Source organism: Equus caballus, chromosome 1, assembly GCF_041296265.1.
Source record: "Equus caballus isolate H_3958 breed thoroughbred chromosome 1, TB-T2T, whole genome shotgun sequence".
NCBI classification, from domain to species: domain Eukaryota; kingdom Metazoa; phylum Chordata; class Mammalia; order Perissodactyla; family Equidae; genus Equus; species Equus caballus.
In genome coordinates, this window is record NC_091684.1 from 94,159,721 (window position 1) to 94,182,314 (window position 22,594).

The following is a 22,594-nucleotide window of genomic DNA, read 5'->3' on the forward strand; positions in this document are numbered from 1 at the left end:
AAGATCCCTCCTAAAAACAGTAATTTACTAATATGTTGAGTTCCTATCATTATCATCATCATCATCAATAGTAATAGCCAATCTTTATTAAAAGACCACTCTGTACCTGTCATTGACCTAGACATTTTCCACAGTGCTAACTCCTTTGACCCTCACAGCAACATTGCAAGGCTGATACTATTGCTCACATTTTCTAGAAAAGCGATCTGAGACCCATGTAGCTAGAAAATGGTAAGTCCAAATTTGAGTCCAGGTGTGTCTGACTCCAAGGCCAGTGCTGATTCTGCTGGACACACTGCCTCTCAGATGGCAGCTCTAAGCTTGTTGACCAAGCCCTTGTCCCTGCCCCAGAATCACATGTAAGTTTCTTTAATTTGGTTTGCCTGGGATGGTCCTTTGTTATAGTCCCCGGGGAGTTAGTTGAGGCTACTGGTTATTTAATTTGCAGATGCATCAAAGTAGGGAGAGATGATGCTAATATATTTATTTACTTAATTAGGATTCAAAATGAGGAGGCCAGGCAGGAAGGCGGGACCAACCAGTTGAGCTGTGACAGAGAGCAGTGCCGCTTTGCTCTCAGGTTCATGAGCCCCTCCAGTGACACATGTTCAAGATGAGGGGGCAGGGGCTTAGCAACAGACCTCAACAGAGACTGAGCAATGTGACCCAGCAGTGTGACATGGCATCCAAGTGCGGAGTTCGTCTCTGGCTGCATCAGTAGAAGCAGAGAGGGAAGAGCCAGGGAGGTGAGGGTGCCACGATTTCTTCCCAGGTGACCTCCCAGACAGTGCACTGGCTTTTATCTTGGAGAGCATCGCCACCGTCATATGACAAAAACTTGGGTGCCTCTAGGGAGTGCTGAACTTGGAGAAGAGATGCTCTAGAGAGGACGTGAGAGCTGTGTGAAGGAGTCTACTGCTCAAAGGAAAAATGGAAAGGCTTAACCCATATGTCCTTGGGCCTTTGAATGCTTTCCCAGCAGTGTCTGCACGTCCATCACAATCTCACCCACCCTCCAAGACCAACCCCAACCACACAGCTTTCCTGGTCTCCCCGCAAATGGAAGGAAACCCTCCCTCCACCCTCTGAACCCTTTGAACGTCTCCCCCACATCCCTTGGCCAAAATACGTGATTACTCAGCACTCTCCTAATAGCAAGTGACAGAAAAGCGGGCTCAGATTGGCTTGGATAAAACATGTCATTTATTGGCTTGCAAAACTGAAGTGTCTAGGCGCTCCCTGCCCCTTTGACAAGTCTCTGTGCCTGTCATTGCTTTCTTTGTGGCTTCTCCCTGTCTCCTCGGCCCCCAGGGCTGGGATCCTAACCGTGCCTAAGGCTTGCTGGGTGCAGGGGCTCAAAGACACCAGCAGGACTTATGCTTCTTGCGTCTCCAGGCTGTGTGCTCTCCTCAGTCAGGTTTGCCTTCAGCAGCTTCTGGATTCCACCCTCCTAGTTGCACCCCAGCACCAAAGGGAGAGACCCTCTCAGTAATGCCATGGAAATCCTGAGGTCCTGTCTCCTTGGTTCTGATAGGGTCGTGTGCCCACGCTAAGCCAATCACTGTGCAGGGAAATGCCATGTTCTGATTGGTTGGACTTGACTCACATGTCCATCCTGGGAGCCACAGGTAGAACTTACACTATACAAAATGCTGACTGAGGGGGGACTGAGGGGGAGTGGGGATGGTTCCCATTTCCAGAAAGAAAGGGAACAGTTGCACATGGCCAAAAATATATGTCCCCCACCAGTGGGCACTTATTGGTCAGTAAAGCTACATCCTTGGTGAGATGTATTAGGAGAAGATGTATTAGGCTGAAGTTCTGAGTCTGCTGGGGTCATCTGGGTCTGGCCTTGTGTTGTGAGTTGAAGTGTGTCCTCCAAAATCCATGTGTTGGAGCCCTGACCCCCAGTACCTCAGAATGTGACTGTATTTGGAGATAGAGTCTTTAAGGAGGTGATGAAATTAAAATGAGGCAGGCTGGGGGGGGCCCTGATCCAATATGACTGCAGTGCTTATAAGAAGAGGGGGTTGGGGCACCCAGACAGACACTGGGATGCAGGAGCACAGGGGAAAGACCGCATGAGGACACGGCGAGAAGGTGGCCACCCACAAGCCAAGGAGAGCGGCCTCAGAAGAAACCAACCCTGTTGACACCTTGATCTTGGACTTCCAGGCGCCAGAATTGTGAGAAAATAAATTTCTGTTGTTTAAAGCACGTTGTCTGTGCTCCTTTGTTATGGCGGCCCCAGGAAACTAATGTCCCTTGAGTCTGAGAAGGAGAAGCTGTGGTCCCCACTGAGTGTGGACGTCTGGAGGGGGCTGTGTTCTTCATCCTCAGTGTAGGGTGGAGAGGGCAAAGGTGTGGCCTCAGTCACAGTGCCTGTGTTGTCCCCCCATCTGAGTTTAAGAGCAAGGACAGGCTCGAGAGTTAGAATGGTTCTTGAGAAGAGTGGCTTTCAAATGTTTTGTCCCATGACTCATGATAAAAAGTGACAGACATTATAACCAGCACACACACACGCACATATTACAGAACTGAAGAGAAGTTTCTGGAGGTGAGATGCACTCTTTCTATATTTGACGTACACTGGTATTTCCTGTTCTATTCTAGTCAATTTAAAAATACTGCCCGTGAACCACAGAATTGATTTCATAGTCACTCATGGGTTGCAGGCCTCAGTTTGGAAAATGCTTTTCAGACTATACCAATATCGTCTCGCTTTCTTCCCATGAGATCTTCAGAAGGTGCCACCATGTCTGGAGTCTTCAAAGTCCCTCTTTATCCCCACACACTGCTGTGTTTTTCTTCACAGCATTTTTCACCACCTGGCACAGCATATCCATTTATTTATCAATCTTATTGTCCTCTCTGTGAGAATGGAATCTCCCTGAGGAGAAAAGGTTTGTCTGTTTTGTTCTGTCATTTCCCCAGCACCAAAGTGGTGCCTGAAACACAGGGAGTTTGCTCAAGAGCTGTTGGTCTCAGGAGTGGATGGATGAATGAATGGAGTGCTGGCTTCTGGACCGGATGACACTGTGGATAAAAGTCACCCATCAGGAAGCCAGCAGCTTGCTTGTCACGGAACAGTGGGTTAAATCCCAACGCCCCCATCCCCACTCCCCTGCACCTCCCTCAGTCCCTGGGGCCTGGGACTTTACCACCTCCTCCTGGCAGCAACCCAGCTTGGGAGGGCAGTCTCCTAGAGCTGGTCTGGCCCCATAACCTCCTCCTTGCCCCTTTGACAGGCCTCCAGCCCAGTCACTGCTGCTGCTTCTGGGAGCTCCTTCCTGTCTCCTCAGGCCCCAGGGCTGGGGGCCTTACCTGGCCTGGGCCAGCTCCCTCTTGCTCTCGTGCTGCTCCTTCTGAAGGTCTTGGAGGAGAAGACATTGGAGGGTGTTCTAAGGTGCCCCGGCGCATCAGTTGACATCCTTGCTACAGTTTCTAGTCCAATCCTGTGTGTGGCTCACGTGGACAGGGTAGGGGGGCTTCTGGGGGCAGTGTTAGTTTGTCCTTGGCAGGCTCCATGGAGCAGAGGAGTGAGCCTGAGTTTTGGAGTCAGACAGAACTGGGTCCAAACCCTGCCTCTTTCAGTGGCTCTGTGCTTGACCTTGGGCACATTATCTCTCTAAGCCTTGGCTTTTTGTCCTCAAAATGGAGACAATAGTAGGCTCCTTGCAAAGCTGCCATGAGGGTGGAAGGTGGTAACATATGTACATATGTATGGCACCCACGTGATAACTGCTCTCTGCAGGCTTCCCTCCCCCTCCCCCATTCTGATTAGAAGTGTGCTCTATTATAAAACGACCCAAAGACTAACTTTCAGTCTACGGATTCGCACACACGATCTTACACCTGAGACCCTAACTAGGGCTTAGAGTAGGGGAAACTGCAGGCCAGGTCCACTGAAGGCAGCTGGGGAGCCTGAGTAAGACCCCTTACTGATTCCAACTCCTTCCTGTGGGATCATTTGCCCCAAAGCCCCAGGGGCCCAGAGGTGTGTCTGGGCGCCCCATTCTGGCAACCCGCTGCCTGTCCAGTTTCTGACCCACTTTACCCAGCTCCGGCCTCATCCACCACCTCCAGCTCCTCCCCCAGGTCCTGCCCAGCCTCAACCTCTCCCACTGCCCTGGGGACCAGCGCGGTTTCCAGATGCTCTCCGCTGCTCCCATAGGCCGACCTTTCCTCTACCCGGTGTGCGCGTAAAGGCAGATTACGCAAACGGATTCCTCTGCGCATGCGCACACTCAGCCCTACTTCCTGGAGGGCCTGCTCCAGGCTCGGCCTCGTCTGAGCCTTGCCTCAACTCTGCAGGGCCGGGATTATTTCCATTTGAGAAAAATGGTGCCTCTGGGAGGTTAGATGAGCTGATGAGAGCACTGCCAGGACTCACATCTAAGGCTTTGCTTCGCTATGTGCCAGGCGCGGTGGTGGGCACGTCAAAGGGCGATGGGGGAGGCTCCGAGAGGAGAGCCCCTCCTGCGTCTGCGTCGGTGAGTGGCAGGAAGCGGGACGGCCGGTCCGGGGAGCTGCAGGTGTGTCCTTGCAGCCCTGGCTAAAGCGGCTGTCGGCCTGGGCGGGCACGCTGGTGGGATGCGGGAGGCACTTCGTGTGCCCTCCTCAGGGGCTAACATATGGTGTGATAAATGGTTCTGGAACTGGACAGAAAAAGAATCTGGAAACCACTGTAGTGAAAGATTGGAAGCCACTGAAGAATTCTAAGCAGGGAAGTGACATGAATACATTTGCAGTTTAACAAGGGAGACAAAGATATTTTGGTATAAAGTAAGTATCCTTAATCACATCATTGCAACAGACGACTTTCTTCTGGGCGCATTCTCTTCCAGCCTTTGCCCACCCCCGCGGACTTACCCCGCTGTAAAGGTGACCACCTTCGGTTCGCATTCTGCTTCTCACTGATGGTCTGTGTCTTCCCACGGCCTTCCTAACCATCTTTTGGGATGGCTAGGCGTTTTGCTGGAGCAGGGCTGGAGCTTCCCTCACTTGTCTGTTCTCTCAGCATCCGGGATCTCCCAGAAGGGCCATGGACGTGGTAACTACTATTATTATCGTTCCGGTTGCTTCTGATCTTTCCTTTTCATAAATGACATGGAAATAAATGTTTGTGCTGGAGCTTTTTTAGGCCGACATTGACTTCTTCTCTTGGCTACACTCCTAGTAATGAGATGCTGGCTCAAAGGTCCTAAATACTTTTTAAAAATGTTTAAATAGACTTTTTTGTTAGAGTAATTTTAGGTCCACAGCAAAATTGAAGGGAAGGTACAGAGATTTCCCATATAACCCCTGCCCCACACATGCATAGCCTCCCCATTATCAACACCCCCACCAGAGGGCTACTTTGTTCCAACTGAAGAACCTGCATTGACACATCATTACCCCCCAGAGTCTACAGCTTACATTAGGGTTCAGTCTTGGTGTTGTACAGGCTATGGGTTTGGACAAATGTACAATGATGTGTACCCGCCGTTATGGAATCATACAGAGTGGTTTCACTGCCGTCCTGACCCTCTGTGCTCCACCTCTTCACCCCTCCGCCTCCCTACCCCCTGGCAAGCACTGATCTTTTTTACTGTCTTCATAGCTTTGCCCTTTTCAGAATGTCATAGAGTTGGACTCTTACAGTTTATAGCTTTTTCAGATTGGCTTCTTTCACTTAGTAATGTGCGTTTAGGCTTCCTCCATGTCTTTTCATGGCTCATTTCTTTTTAGCGCCGAGTAACATTCTGTTGTCTGGATGTACCACAGTTTATTTACCCACTCACCTACTGAAGGATATCTTTCATTTCCAAGTTTTTGCAATTAGGAATAAAGCTGCTGTAAATATCCGTGTGCAGGTTTTCGTGTGGACATAAGTTTTCAGCTCCTTTGGGTAGATACCAAGAAGTGTGATTGCTGGATTGTATGGTAAGAGTACGTTTAGTTCTGTAAGAAACTGACACACTGCCTTCCAAACTGGCTGTACCACTTTGCAGTCCCACCAGTGTTACCGCGCCAGGTTCATTTTTGCCCACTGCCCGGAAAGCCAAACACCCAGACGACGAGATTGCAGCAGAGAGAGAGTTTACTCACAAGGCAGCCATGCAGGAAAGTGACAGCATGAGCCTCAAATCCACTTCCCCAAAAATAGGCACTCAGGGATATTTACGGGATGAGGGGCAAGGTGGTCAGAAATGTGGAGGGAGGGGATTGGAGGTGAGGTCATTGATGATCTGTGCAAGCATAGTCAGACTTCACGCCTCTTCATAGGACGTATGCTCACAAAATGGCGGCATGAGTATGATCTGAAGGTGAAATTTTTAGCCTCTCAACGTCAAAAGGTTGCCTATTGGACGTCTGCACGGGCCCGGTTGATGAGTTGGTGGACTCAGCCAGCCTGGAGTGGACAAAGGGGTTCTATTTCCTGAAAAACAGCTCACACACCCATTACCATGGTGACCCAGGCTCCAGGAAGATGTTCTCTGTAGGAGCCTCGTGGGAGTCAGATAGCATTTTGCCTAAGCAGCACAGTTAACAATGGGTGAGTTAAACAGCTAAAAGCTGTAATCAGTAATTGCAAAAAGGAAAAAAAACCTTCAGTTCCTAGCTACTTAATCATCAATGGCTAATTTGTTGCTGGTTTCACCAGCAATGAATGAGAGTTCCAGTTGCTCCGCATCCCCATCAGCACTTGGTGTTGTCAGTGTTCTGGATTTTGGTCATACTAAATGCAGTTTTGTGTACTAGCTTGCTGAGCAATTTCTTTCCCTCTGCGTCTCTGAGCTGAGCTCAGAACTGGCACCGGCCAGCCTTAGGCTGGAGGAGTTCAGTCCACAGCCACATGGGGACAGGCCTGTGCCACACCAGGAGCGTGGGTATATAGTGGATGCTGTGCTGTCCCCTTGAGATCCCTTCCTCAGGCCAAGTGACCCACCCCAAGCCTTGAGAAGTTCAGATGCTCCGGGCTCCCTGCTGCTTTTCTCGTGGCCAGCTGTCCTCAGCTGTGGGGAAATGTCTTGCCTGAGATTAGGCCAAGAGGGGCTGCCTGAGCCCGGGATGGGCTGATTCAGGAATACGGGGCAGGGTCAGCTACTCGCTCTGCCAAGTGCTGCCTTTCTCATTCTTTACAGGTGACCCTGACGCCACTCCTCCAAGATGTCTGCATTCCTCTCTCTGCCCCAGAGCCTGCATCCGGGAACCCGGCATCAGGCTGCGAGCGATGCTGATCTGCCAGCCGCTCCCGGTGGGGCTACAGCCTCCGGTTCCCTGAAGAGCAGACCTGGTGAAGGTTCAGGCCTGGGGCGGGGTGGGGGTGTCAGATCTTCTCTCATTCAGGGGGCTACTTCTTGATCACCTTCTCATGGAGAAATGGTCCCGCAGCCAAGACCTCCCTGGTCAGAGGGGACAGTGTGCCAGGAGCACAAGCAGACAGGAAAGCTAAAGGAATAAAAAGAAACAAAAGTTTTAGGGCCAGGGCTTTCCGTACCTTTTGGGAAGTGGCGTGGCACCATAGAATGTGTGAGGGCTTTGGGTGACCAAATCTTGTGTCTGTCACTTACAAGCATTGTGACCTTGGCTCTGTTGAATGCCGTCCTTCCTTATTTGTCTTGTTCTCTTGGTAATGGCAATAATAATGCTGTCCTTGTAGGATTACTGTGAGGATCAAAAGAGTATCCTGATGACCAGTGGGCATACAGAAGGGTCTCACAAATGGGTGGCTCCTTTCTTCTCTCCCTCCTATTCATGTCATGTGGTTTGGCCCAACTTCTAATTTAGTGGAAAAAGATATCCCGGGTGGGCTCTTCAGAGGAGCATCTTTGCCCTGGGGCCGCAGCCTGAGTTTTGACAGCACACAGACTTCTGTTCTGCTCAGAGCTCTCCAGAAGGCATCTTGGTCGTCACCTTCTCTTCTGCATCTTATTTCCAGCAGGGAGAGAGTAAAGCCTACTTTCGAGTTGAAGATTACGTCCCAGCAAGTCTGATTGAGAGGATGACCGCTTTCCGGGTCCAGGTCGAAGTCTCAGAGATGCACCGTCTGAGCCCCATGCTCTGGGGAGAGGATGCTGAGCTGGAGTTCTTGAGGGTGAGGGCTCCGTACCTTTGAGAGGGATGTTGGTGTTCAAGGCGATGTAGTCAGCAATGCCCTCCAGAGCCTTCTCTCTGGGTCGGATGTGCTCAGACCGGTGAGGAGGTACGAGCGAGGGACTTGAGGCTCTGGGAGGAACGAAGCTCCATTGCCCTGAGGGGCAAGGAGAGGCTTCTGGAAGCAGGTGGCATTGGAAACGATCCCTAAAGACGGGTAGGGGTTAGTGGTCTAGCATTGGTATGGCCGGCCTTTCTCCCACCCTAGAGCTCACAGTCACTTTTCTGTGAGTAGAGAGACCACATTTCTCACAGACGACATATGGGACAACTGAAGTACAAAACTGGGGCGTGAGCCAAGGGCAAAGCCACTGAGAGACCCCAAGTTTGCAGCTTCCGGGCAGCTATCCAGGCACAGCACAGATGGTGTGGTCCCTGCGGGTGGGTCCAGCTCTGGTCCACTCTTTCTTCAACCCTCGAGCAAAGCAGCGGCATTTCAGTCCCCCATGTTGGTGGGCACACACAGAGCCCCCATGGATAGACTTTGCTCACTCCACAGCTTACGCCAGATGTGGGCCAGGCACTGTGGGGATCAGAGACAGAAAGGACGAATTCCCTGCCCCCAGGGAGGACAGACAGGTGTGTAAGACAGTGATAACTGCCTGATGAGAATGATAACAACACCAGGATGGTGCTGTTACTCTATATCAGGATGGGAGGGAATGGCCGCTCTGCCCGTGCAGATGGAGCTGGGGGCACATGGCTGGAGGCGTCTCCTGCACCCCCAGGGCAGGATACCCGCTGGCCTTTAGAGTTGGGGAGCAGTTTGAAAAGGAAGCTTGGGGATTTATACATTTCTCTGTACAAAAGTCTCCCAAGACAGACAGAAATATTCTGTCCATGTTTTCTTGTCTTTATTAGAGGCGGGTATTTGAAATCAGAACTGCCAAGGCGAGGTCTGCCTTGCCTTTCGGTCGGTAGCTTAGAACTGTCTGCAACACCTAGCATGCTATAAACCTGCAAGCGTGTCATTTGAGAATCCCCAGCAGAACTGTGCGCACTGCATCCCACAGTGCAGCCACCACGTGTGTTCCTTGTCAAGAGGATGCAGCATGCCCTTGACAAGGGACAAGTGGGAACTTCAAAGCCATCAGCACACATCTGATGGAGAGTGGCCACAGAACCACAGAGCCAGTGGAGGGGCCCACTGGCCCTCCTGGAAGCTCCGGCAGGGCTGATGGTGCCTGCCCACCTCTCCCCAGGGCCCTGCTTTGTGTGCCAGGCTCACAGTGTCCCTCCCTCCCATGGTGATTGCAAAGGAAGTCACCATCTCATAAGCAAAAATGCAGGAGACGTTTTTTCAGTCTTTGACAGAGAACACTGAATAGATTTGATTTCATTTGCATGCAATTTTATCAGTTTCCTCTTTTGGTTCCTCTTGGTGGCTGGTCAGGCTTGCCAATGCTGTGTACCGCCTGGGGTACAGACACAGGAACTGGAGGGGGCTTGGAAACCCCCAGAGCACATTGTGACCCTTCTCGTTAGGGTGAGCGTTCCTTAAACAGAGTCCTTTCTTCCGTGATTAGAAAGTAACCGTTTGCTCATGATTCTGCCTCCTAGAAATAGCCCAATTACATTTTGGTGTATTTATCCTCCTCTCTTTGTTCTGTGCATTCACATGTGTATATGCATAGGGATTTAAAACTGGCTTTACATTATATATGCAGTTTTGTGTATTTTTATAATCCCATCTCACTAAAGTTTTGAAAGTTTATTTTAAATCAACACATGGTGTGCCCTAAATTTTTTCTCAGTACGCTGGTGTTTGGCACATAAATTATTTTAAGTGTGGGACTATTTTAAACAATCCCGAGATTAGCGCTTTTTCTACACAAATCTTGAGCTGCGTTTCTACTGAATTCCTAGGGGATGGAATCTCATGAGTGGATTTACCGGGAGAAGAGGTGGCAATATTTCAAGCGTTGTTGACACAGATTGCTAAAACACTCTGTTATAGTCATTTCTGTACATTCCTTGTCCCCTCTACTAGGTTGTAAATGTCGGGAGGGCCCTGAATCCTTGGACCCCATCACAGACCCCAGTTACTCCGCAGACAGTCCCTGGATCATTTGATTATAGCTCCTCCTGGCTCCTCTTTGTCGTTATCAGATGGTGCCCATTGGCCTGCGGTTCACTGATGACTAATTTTGCTAGTTCATCATCTCACACTAGACGGAGGCTTGGCAGAAACCCAGTTTGGGTAACGCTGAATAACATACTCTGTCTGGAAGATTCATAACTACATTAGCATATTAATCCCAGAACAGCATGTTCAGGTTAACTCAGTGTTTTCCAAACTTCTCAACCGTGGAACCATTTTTTCCACATAACTAGGAGGTGAGCTATTCTATCAAAACATTTTCTTTTCTTTTTTTTGTGGTCGAAATCATACTGGTTGTATCTGGTATTTTTCCCCACTTAGCATTATAACATATGCATTCCCCAGATGAGTACAAATGCTTTGAAAATACCCTTTGTAAAGGCTGCCTGATAATCCCCTTTAAGACGGTATTGACTTTAGGAAATCATTTACCTCCTGGGGCTAGTCGCTCAACCCAACACTGTGAGTCTGCTCTGAACGTCACTATGAGAAGGGTCTGTCTTGATTATTCAGTGTATTTTTGTAGGACAGATTCCCTGGAGAGGAATTTTAGGGTCAAAGGATATGAATTGTTGTGACCCTCTTGATGAATATCTAGAAACGAGCCATTTGTTCCAACTGTTTTCAGTCCAGGGAGGGTGCTGCATGGGCTGGAAGATGGCAAAGCCTGGGTCCCGTCTAAACCTTGCTGCTCAATGCAGGGGGAAGGGAAAATGGGGAGATGGCCCTAAGAGCCTGGAGAGGAAGTGACCCTCCAAGAGGAAAACCAGCAACAGCTACAGAGAATGGAGGAGGAGGGGGACACAGGAGGCCCCCCAGCAGAGCATGGAGACGTGGACGGGTAGAGATGGGACACCTGGTCTCACCAGTGAAACCCTTCTGAGAGGGTTTCAGATGCCTAGAGCAAGATGTTCCTGCTGTGAGTCCAAGGGCCTCAATCTTCTGATGAGGACTGGCATCTTCCAGGTAAAGATGAGGATGGTAGAGACCAAGATAGAGATGCGACTACCATCCAGACATAACAGCATTTGCGTTAGGTTTATACAATATTCTCTTACGAATTTGGTTGGCCTGATGCAGTCCTCAACTCTGATTGACCCTCAGGCCCCTGAAAAAATTCAGTCTCCTAAACTGATAAGCTGAGGACAGCCCTTGGGCTGTGGGGACCACTGAGGCCCCGCCACATGGTAGGAAATGCCAGTGATTGGTCATCTTCTGTGCAAGATGTTCACGGCTCATCTCACTTAGCAGTGACGCTAACCATCTGAAAGGTTGCCTTCTGTGCCTGGGCCTTTTCCATCTGTAAAATGAAGGGGTGGACCTGACAATATTGGAGTAGACTTTGATTGACATGATTGGGAAAAGGAAGCCTTTACACTGAGATGACCCAGAAGAGTCTGAACTCTAAAAACTTGTTCACAATATTATTATGCTGTTGCATCATATTCATAATAACTGTATTCTGGATGTTGTTTTAGGCACTTCATGAAAAGAGGATTCCTTGGGTTAAAAAAATAGGAAAATGGGGTCTGCCTGGTGGTGCAGCGGTTAAGCTCACATGTTCTGCTTTGGTGGCCCAAGGTTTGCCGGTTTGGATCCCTGGTGTGGAACCTACACACTGCTTATCAAGCCACGCTGTGGCAGGTGTCCCACATATAAAGTAGATGAAGATGGGCACAGATGTTCACTCAGGGCCAGTCTTCCTCAGCAAAAAAGAGGAGGATTGATGGTAGATGTTAGCTCAGGGCTAATCTTCCTCAAAAACAGAAAAAAGAAAAATGCTCTTGTATTAGAGATTCCAAGAATTTCTGTAGTAAGGCGATCTGTGTAGCTCAGTGTTTCTTAAACTTATTTAGCAATTATACTCTTTTTTTCTTTTTTAGAACAGCTGAAGATATTTTTCATGGAATAGTTTGAAGCCCTTTATTTCAGACCAGTGTGCCAGTCTTTTCTAAACTGGCCTTTTTCTTGCTCCAGGTCACTCAGCAGCTCCCGGAGTACGGTGTGCTGGTTCATCGAGTGCTCCCAGAGAAGACAAGGCCAGAAGGGGAGACGGCCCTGGGGATCTGTGCCAAGGGTGTCATAGTGTACGAGGTGAAAAACAACAGCAGAATTACAACTTTGCGGTTTCAGTGGAGAGAAATCTGGAAGATTTCGACTTGCGTGAGTGGAGCTCATTGATCAGTGACCGTGTTTCATTGTCCTTTGATCTGTTGCCCCTATAAAGAGCAATGAGTCAGGAGAGCTCCTCCTAACCAGACAGGCTCACAGCCCGTCAGCTAGCCTACTCTGATGCACTGTGGCGTATTTGGAAGAAGTCTACCAGGGGACTTGAGAGTCCCCAGGAGGCCATTTCTTCTCAACCATCCCTCGCGCAGTCCCCCAACACTCCCACGGACAGCCATCACTCTAGAGAGCTACACTTCTCTCTGGGTAAAATTCTCTTAATTTGGAGAAGCCACAGAAGTTGAGAGCGAGGTGAGAGTGGGAAATGGGGGAGGAGAGCGTACTGTAGGTGCTGTGGAGTCTGCATGGTTTGGAAACATTTTCCTGATATTTTTTCATTTTCCCTTTGTGCACAGTGTGCCAAGGCATCTGGCCTGTCTCCCATGGGCCTCAGGTGAGCCACGGGCCACTGGGGACCGCCAACCTTTGACAGCTGTTGAAAGTTTAAAAGCCTTTTAAAAACAACAAAAAAAATCCCTATTAAAGTACAGTGTTTGAAATTGTATTGGAACATTATTTCCTGGAGTATTTATACTTCCTGAATTTAGTTACAATAAATTTGGCATCAAAAATATTGTGTGCAGGGGCTGGCCGGGTGGTGTAGCAGTTAAGTGCTCACATTCTGCTTCTTGGCAGCCCGGGGTTCGCCAGTTGGGATCCCGGGTGCAGACATGGCACTGCTTGGCAAGCCATGCTGTGGTAGGTGTCCTGCATATAAAGTAGAGGAAGATGGGCACAGATGTTAGCTCAGGGCCAGTCTTCCTCAGCAAAAAAAAAAAAAAAACCCAAAAAAACCAAAACAACAACCCAAAACAAAATGTTGTGTGTGTCCCCACTGCAGAGAGTGGTAACTAGGAGCTCCATTGCCTGCCTGTCCTGTGGACCATCGCAGGCACGAAGCTATCACTCCAGCAACGAGTTCATTATAAAACATGCAGTTCTTCAGCTTGTGGCCCAGGAAAAAACTTAGTTTTTCTTTCTATTTAATTTTCTCTTATGGTTTTAAAATGTTTCCTACTGACTAGATGGCTGTTTTTGTTATCACTATCTGATATTAGAATTTCTGAAGTTGAACATAATTGGTTTTATTCATTTTCTCAATGTTTTTGTTTCTTCCATCTGTGCTGTTGAAGTTATATTATTAAAGTATGATTCTTGATAGAATTTCATATTAAAGTGTTTTTTGTATTTAGAAAAAAAAGCTTGCATCTAAAAATAAGTGAGTATAATTTAATTGAGTTCATTAAAATAGGCTTTATAATATTAGCAAACTGACGTTTTCCCAAATATTTTTGACCATAGCTTAAAGTAAGTGATATTGATATTTGTGAATTTTTCAGAATTTTAATGGCTCAAATTACTTGAATTCAATTTGAGATTACTTGAAGAATTTTAGTTATTGAATTTATTCAATACTATTGCATTGCTTCCTATTTTCTTTATCTCATGTTTAATTGTTCACAATTTCCAAAGTAATTTGTTTCAAAATGTTTGTAAAAATGCAGGTAACCTAAAAAGTAATTTTGAAAAAGAGAATTCTTTGAAGCCATAAAGTTTAACAGTCCCCTTAAGTAAGTACTTTACGTTTAAGTTGGTTTAATTTTTACAGATATTTTTTAACCCACGACCGCAGACAATTTCTTGATTAAAGCTGGAAAGTCATCATGTTCATAAGACAAACTTAAAAAGACCCTTGTCACTAATTAGGATTGCCATGCCCTCATGACCATCCTCTTCCTCAGCATGAATGTCTCTTTTTATGGAAAAGTCATCATGTGAAGTAATGTCACCAGCTTCTTGCCACAAAACAAGCCAGGCATCTTACACAGAAAATGACTTGAATTCGTCATGCTTCTGCAAACACAAAACGGGGAACTCGGTGAATGATACAAGAGCAAGCTCGGAAAGCTGGGTTCAATTTGCCTAATTAGTAGCGGAAACCAAAATGCTTCGAACAATTGCAGACATTCATCTTGCCAGCCTGGAGAGAACCAGCAAAGGAAATGAAGAAGAATGCTACCTTCAAAGAATGTGATTTGTAGATGCGTCGGCAGCCTGTCTGCAACAGAGACGACATCAATTCAGATTAGTTAATCGAGAAAGCGTTCGTTGTCGAAAGATGAACCCCCCCACGTTAGTAACTGTTCTCGGTTATTAGCAGTAGTAAAAATGTCTGGGGAGCATAGGGGGAAAGCAGGGCTCTGCATGGCTTTCTTTAAGGAAAAGAATACAAAGTTCCAATTATGAACGGCAGCCTGCAAGTGAATATTCACTCAGGATGAGAAAGGAAATCACCACAACTTGTGAATTTTAAAAAGCTGAGTAAATACTGTGAAATCACAAATACCCGCAAAAGTATTTTTATTAATTAACTCCCTGATAAACTCTATGATTCCTTTTTTCCTTTCAAATTTTTGGTGGCGTATGCTCTGATTACTTTTTCATGTGATGACACTTTTGTAATATCATTTTCTCTAGAGAGGATAGAAATATGATTTAGTCTTTCTTCTACCCTAACTGATTGAAAGTTGTTTTTATTACTGATGAGATGCATAAAACATACAGCTTTGCACAGACATCCTTGCTCTTCGTGGCACCCTATAGGTTTCCGTGCTGCTAACACAGGAAACCTAATAAATTCTATTTCGTGTGATTCCCATAAGAAAAAGACAGGTATTGCATCGTGCATTGATAACGCAGTATGTGCAATTACAAAGTATATCTGTGTTAGAACAGAACTTCCATTTGTCTGGGTGTTTTTGAGAATTAAATTACAGTTTTTCATTTTTGATGATTGAAGAAATTTCCCACAGACTGGCCTCTGGCTCTGTACGTTTCAAACCTTGTTTCCCTCCAGCGCTGACCCCACGTACTCCTGGTGCCAGGTATTGTAGGCATGGTCAATTTCCTATGGCCACTGGCCCTATACCTTTATGCTGAGACTTTGATGAATTGGCCCAATGGACGGAGTATTCTGGGATGGCTGGCGAGGAACTAATACAGAAGAGACTTCAAACCCCGTAAATAAACCCTACTGAATCTACACTAAATGTATCCCCATTTCAACTTCTCCTTAGCGAGATCTGCTTCCACATCATGCAACACTGTCTATGGTGAGAAGAAGTGGGAAGGAGTTGGAGTGGAAAGAAGAGTCAGTGGTCTTAAGTGATTAAGCATCTTACTTTCCACATTTTACAAAAACATGTGAAGACATTTCCAGAGTCCCTTCAGCTTCATTAGCTTTACAGCAAATCTGCCTGTAGAAGAATATTATCGTTCTGCAAAAAGATGTTTCAAACCAAACCAACAAATTAGCATGTGAACAAACAACAACAACGATAAAACCACTGGGGATGAAATATTTGAGGTGGGAAACCAATGCTTTGAAACAAACATGATGTTCCAGAAGCACTGAGTGTGTTGGTACTATAACATCAGAGATGTAAATAAATTCTTCATGTTTGTGCTGAAAACCCTGATATTCAGGTTATGCATTGTCTTATTCACAGAGTGACTTGCCTATGGGAAAGTTTGCCTGCGGATACGAATTTCCCATTAAATGATGTTATCAAAGTGGAAAAAAATCGAAACCACTGCAGTCAACACTGTTTTCAGCTTCATGGCAAGAAATGGGATCAGAATTCCATTCTCTGTGGCCTTTAATACCTTAGAGCATTGGTGTCCAAAAGGAGAGTTTTGTCAAGAGTTTATGAGCTGGAAGAAAGATTGGGATGTGCGTGTGTATGTGAATGATTCTCTCTTTTAAGATTTGTTAAAAAATAGTTATCAGGTTTTTAAAAACTTCCTTATCTAAAATTTTTTAATACCTGAGTGAACTTAGAACGAAATTGTCAAGACTGTATGAAGGCGTATCAGTGTGTACTGACAAAGTGGATGGATTCCAAGCAAATATTCAACTTTAGAAATGGGTGGATATAATGATCTATAGTGGAGTTCAGGCATTATTATACTTTGAATACTAAAGAAGAATTATTAACGCTAGTAAGGTAGCTTCTATGAATGTTTGAAAAAATACATTATTTTAAAAAATGCTGGATATAGTATAGTTCAATTGGATCCACGATCTGTTTAGGTTAGTGTAAGGAAGTTCAACATTACATTTGTCAATAAAAGAAAAGAATATTTAGAGAATGCTCAAATTATCTAAAATTAGGTTAATGGTAAAAAGGTGTTTTTCAGAGGAAAAGCAGTGAATGGTTAGCTGCCTTTTGTTAATATCTGACTGTGTGAATGGAGTTTCTTAGAAATGGTGATGTTCACGAATTAAAAGGGATCAGCATTAAAGAAAATCAGGCGTTTCAGGCATATAAAGTGATCTTCATAGGAGCAAGCTCAAGTTTCTTATTGAAATATCTAGAATATCTAGAATAGAGATTTGATGTGAAAGTTATAAATAAATTCATATTTAATATCATCTCTATTACTTTATATTTGATTGTTCTTATTAGAATTACATATGGCAAAAAGTTATGGACTTTTTCCATGAAGCTCCATATAGATAACCCCATAGAGACAGTAATTTCTGGCTCATCCTGGTGAGCTGTACAGATATTATCACTGTGTATGTGGGAGGTATAAATGTGGGAAGCATTTCTTGGTGATGTGACCTCAGTTCCTGCTGTATTCTGAGAGCTCTTGGTCTGTTTCCTCATCTGCAGAATGAGGATGATGACAGGACATGCCTCATTCTGTAGCTTTGAAGATGAAATGAATTAATACCCAGAAAGCTCTTATGTGCTGGCACATATAGCAAGAAATGGGAGAATACATGCAGTGCTTCTGTCTGTCCTACAACCCTGCCAGCTGAGGGTTTGTCTGCAACTTCTGGGAATTTGTACACTGAAAACTATAGGTATATTTAAGAGCCTTTCAAAATGACACAGGATTCTGGTCACTGCTTGCTGAGGGCCGAGTGTGCACCTGACTCAGTTTATATTCTTTTCACCCAGCACACTCCTTCCCAGATAGCAGTTGCCCCGTAAACAAACATTCGATTTATGAATGAAGGAAAAAATAAAAAGAGGGATCTTCTTTAAGAAAAAATATTGGTCCAGAGTCAGACAACATCTGTCATACACTGCTGGATGCCTGGTAATTGATATGGAACTGGGGCTCCTGCACTCGCTTTCTCTCTGGAGTGTGTGCTGCAGCGGATGGATATGGACGTTCAACAGGAAAGTCTGTGTTTGTTTCTTTCAGCGAAAGAAGTTCACCATCACAAGCAGCATCACGGGGAAAAAGCACACGTTTGTCACTGACTCGGGCAAGACCTGTAAATATTTGCTGGGCCTCTGCTCTGCCCAGCACGGGTTCAATGCTAAGATGAGCTCGCCCCGTGTTGTAGCTGGTAAGTAGACATTATTCTCAACCTCCAGTGTGGCAAGTTGGTTATTTCATGAAATAGTTTGTATAAATCGATATGATTGATCCAGACACATTTAAAGAGTTTTAAATCTCCCTAATGACTAAAGAAATACAATTAAAATGAAATATATATTTTTTCTTAGATTGGTAAATGCTAAACTAAATAATATTGAGAGGGCAAATTGATACAATCTTTCTAGAGGGCAATTGGGCATATATCTCAAAAGCCTTAAAAAATCTATGTCCTTTGGGTCTCTAATTTTACTTGTAGAGAGAGATTTATCCAAAGGTCATAAATAGAGAAGTACACAAAAGTTTATGCTCACGAGTGTTCACTAGAACATTATTTATAACAGTGACCATTTGAAACAACATAAATATCCAAAAGGAGGACTAGTGAAATAAATCACAGTGCGTCTATATAGTTGAGACATGCAAATCAGTTTTTGGAGAATGATGACATGAAGGAGTGCTAAGTGAGGAAAAGCATGAGATGAAACCATATCTAGCACTGTCTGACAGAACTGGCTTTGATGATGGAAATATCTACCCCACTCAGGGTGGGGTCCCTACCGGTCTGTAGCTACTGAGCCCTTGAAAGGTGGTAAGTGCCGATGAGGAACAAAATTTGTAATTTTGATTAACATATTTAAATACAAATGGCCACATGTACCTCCTGCATTGGATAGCACGAGTATGGACACCATTATAGCAATCTGGTTAATTTTAACGTTATAAAACAGGAAAGAAAGAATATGCAAATAAGCTACACCGGGTCCAGGACCGGGCATCACAAGGAGACAAAACACCTTTGTGGGTCTGTTCCCACCTTTGTGAGTTAGGGGTACCAGGGTGATTGTGTGTTCTTCTGTGTATTTTTTCAGTATTTATCAAACTTTCAACAGTGAACATCTATTACTGATATAATTAGGAAAGACACTATTAGTTACAATGAGGCTATGCATTACATAAGAGAGTTAAGATTTGAGTATTTAGGAAGTGCTATGGAACTATTTGTAATTGTTGTTGGTACTCTTTCCAGGCATTACGCCAAGTCCTTATGCAAATTATCTCATTTATGTTCGTGATATACTGATTTCTCAAACGGCAGTTGTCCTGCGGCCCAAGGAGGCAGGGACCCTTATTAGTGGGCGGAGCAAACTGAAGTTTGGAGAAGTAACGCGCTGGCGGGTTGGTGCGGGGCTGAGATTTGAACCTGCAGCTCTGTGGGCGGGGCGTCTGCGCCCTTCACCCGTGCGGACCGCCTTCCGAAACTTGCCAGAACGTGCGCTTTAGGACCAGAGAGATTTGGCGTTGAGTGCTAGGTTTCTCACACGGGCTGTTGATCTCTCAGCAGTCTATCTTCTTTGGTTATAAAAGGGAAGAATATAACACAACGGTTTCAGTCTTCGTGTTCACAGAGCGGTCTCTGCATGCACGTTACCTGGGGCTTGCTAGAGATGCAGAATCTCAGACCTACTGAACCAGAGGCTGCATTTGAAAAAGAACGCAGGTGATTTGGTCGCACATAAAAGTTTGAGAACCCCTGGCTTGGAATGTGGCCCCTGGAGTCCAATAGACTTGGGACAGTGCCACTTACCTGCTGCGTGACTTTGAGCAACTCACTTGCCCTTTCTGAGCTTGGTGTCCTCCGTTGAGAACCCTGGCCATACACTGCGCTCCAGTGGGACGGCGTGTGTGATGTTTCTAGCTCCCTGCCTGGCGTTCGATGCTCGGTGTGAGTAGTCACGGCAGCTCCTGCTCGTGGGGGTTTTGTTTGATGGCAGCCAATTCACATGGGGTCCCCGGATGGGGCCTCAACCAGGAAGCAAGATCTCTGAGCGTTCGGATGCAGAACCAAACACAGAAAATAAAGGTGACGTATTATTTGCAGTAAGACCAAATTAGTATCTAAATATTTCATTGAACCTCAGGGTGGCGGTTCCAGGATGTCTCCAGGGAGCTGGAGATGATAAATGTAAATCAACTATATCTTACCTGCTACGGGCGAGATAGTGTGAAACATCATCACTATTGCTTTTATCGCCTGCTATCAGCGATCATAAAATATTTATAAAGACTCCACAGGCCCACTTGTGAAATTAGTCCTTCTCAGCCTATTTTGCTCATAATATACTGTTTTCTCACACTGCAAATTCCACCATTATAGGAATTTTCAGGCATCTAACATTGCCAGTAAAAGGATTCTTTCAGACAATTTTTCTTTGGCTGGGTTGATGCTATTTTATTTTTTCCAGCTTTATTAAAATATTATTGACATACAAAATATGTCAGTTTAAGGTGTCCAATGTGATGATTTGATACACTTATATATTGTAAAGTGATTACCAATAAGGTATTTGACACCTCCATCCCCTCACATCATTACCGTATTTTTTTTGTGCTGAGAACATTTAAGAGCTACTCTCTTAGCAACTTTCAAGTATATTATACAGTACTGTTAACTAGGATGAGTATGCTGTACGTTAGATCCCCAGAACTCATTCATCTTACAGCTGGGAGTCGGTGCCCTTTGACCCACATCTCCCCATTTCCCCCTCCCCGAGCCCCTGCCAACCACCACTCTACTCTCTCTTTCTATGAGGTCAGCTTTTTTAGATTCCACATATAAGTGAGAACATTCAGTATTTGTCTTCCCGGTCTGACTTATTCCACTTAGCATAATACCCTCAGGGGCCAACCATGTTGTCGTGAATGGTAGGGTTTCCTTCTTTTTTGTGGCTGAATAGTATTCCATTGTATATATATATGTATTTTCTGTTTATCTGTTGATAGATGCTTAGATCGTTTCCATGTCTTGGCTGTTGTGAATAATGTTGCAAAGAACATGGGGGTACAGATATCTCTTTGGGGTGGTGTTTTCATTTCCTTTGGATAAATACCCAAAAGTGGAATAGCTGGATCATATGGAAGTTCCATTTTTAACTTTGTGAGGAACCTCCAAACTGTTTTCCATGGTGGCTGCACCAATTTACATTCCTACCAATAGTGTACAAAGGTTCACTTTCCTCCACATCCTCACCAACGCTTGTTACTCGTCTTCTTGATGACAGCCATTCTAACAGTTGTGAGGTATCTTGTTGTGGTTTTGATTTGCATTTGACTAGTGACGTTGTGCACCTTTTCATGTACTTGTTGGCCATTTGTATGTCTTCTTTGGAAAAATTAGAGAATTTTTCTTTGCCTCTTAAAAAATTTCTTCATATTGCAAACTCTCTTTCCAGATGCCATTTTCAGTAATTGCATCCAGCTGAGAACTGGCTACCTCCATCTGATGGCCCTATACATCCTCAAACTCAGCATGTCCACGATTGCTCTCATCCTCTCTTATAACTCCCTCCTCCATGATCTTTGGCCTGTTCAACTGAGACCACCCCCCCACCCCCGCAAGAACCTGGGACAGTGTGAACCTACACCCTCTTTGCCCACCTCAGCTGTCACCAAATGCTCTCCAGTGGGCTTGCTGCTGGGAGTCACGTGCCCTCTAACTCACCCTGCTCTCAGCCTTCACGGTGACCTTTCAGAAGCACCGATACACTCATGTTCGTCCACACTGAAGATGTGTTAGTGGCTCTCTGCTGTCTGCAGGGACAGGCCCAGACTTCTTAGGATGGCGCGTCTGGCCCAACCCTGGCTTACTTCTTGCTATGACTCCTCCACTCTGCCTTCCAGCTACACTGCCTGCTGGCTTGCAGGCTGCTGAACACATGAGGACAGCTCAGGTTCTGGGACCCCTGTGCTTAGTGTGGCCTCTGCCTGCAATGCTATTCCTGTCCCTTTCCAGGCTCAGACCACGAAGATAAGCCTGATTCTGCGAGAATGAGAGGTGATCGATACATGGCTTTTGAATGAATGAATGGATGACTAGTGTGGAAATACAGTCATTTACTTCATCTTTCCCCTATTTTGGTTTTAAGTTTGCTTTTCATTTTTTAACATTGTAAATAATTTTGCAGTAAACCTCACTGGAAGAAAAATGTTTCGGTATTCTGTATTATTTTTTTACGCTGGATCTCAGAAATGTCATTGTTGGGACACAGGCTGGGGTTTTTTAAGCCCCTTGTATTTCCCTGAGCGTCGTTCACGTGCCAGGATCTCCTGCTAGCTCGGTGCTTCCTTGCTGGGATAGATAATATCATGTTTATCTCTGTTCATTGGATAGATAAAAATGATTTTGCACTATTGTTTCATTTTGCATTTCTTTGATCATTGAGAAGGTGAACATTTTCCAAATGTTTCTTAGTCATTCTGTGAATTGCCTCAACAAACATATTACTTTATGGTTATATTTGGTTCCCAGGGGAGAGAGAAAAATCACCGAGCTTTTACCAGTGCGTAATTTCAGGACTAAACCAGGCAGGATCCGTCAGCATTGGGGAGGGGCCCAGGGGCCAGTGCTCGGCTCTTTCAGATGGCGGCCCAGGGCTATAGGAACACTTTCAGCCCTTCCACGAGCTGTAAGACTCTGCAGCTTTGCAGTGGGCTGCCCCGCTCTCCCCCTGGTTCCCTTTTCCTTTTCCTCACGGCCCTTGGCTCTGGATGCTCCTGTGCCCTTGAAACGCTGTAACTAACTTAGATTTCAGCCCTGGCCATCCAGACCGATTCGGACATTTGTCAGCTACCTCCCCAGAGCCGCAGCTACGCTGTGAGTCACCATGGCTGGTGGACAGAAACCATCCACTGCCCTCAGTGCGTCAGTGGCTTTGGGATATTCTTGGCAGC

The 22,594-nt window shown here is 45.8% G+C and overlaps 1 protein-coding gene across 1 annotated transcript in view; it reads left to right on the forward strand.

Moving 5' to 3' along the window:
- FRMPD2 (FERM and PDZ domain containing 2) overlaps positions 1-22,594 on the forward strand; it is a 122,263-nt gene that overhangs the window by 60,461 nt on the left and 39,208 nt on the right. Inside the window, exons 13-15 of the mRNA XM_070265282.1 lie at positions 7,925-8,080; positions 12,218-12,403; positions 17,687-17,834. Of these exons, the coding sequence (XP_070121383.1) occupies positions 7,925-8,080; positions 12,218-12,403; positions 17,687-17,834 (490 nt within the window). The remainder of the gene's footprint in view (positions 1-7,924; positions 8,081-12,217; positions 12,404-17,686; positions 17,835-22,594) is intronic.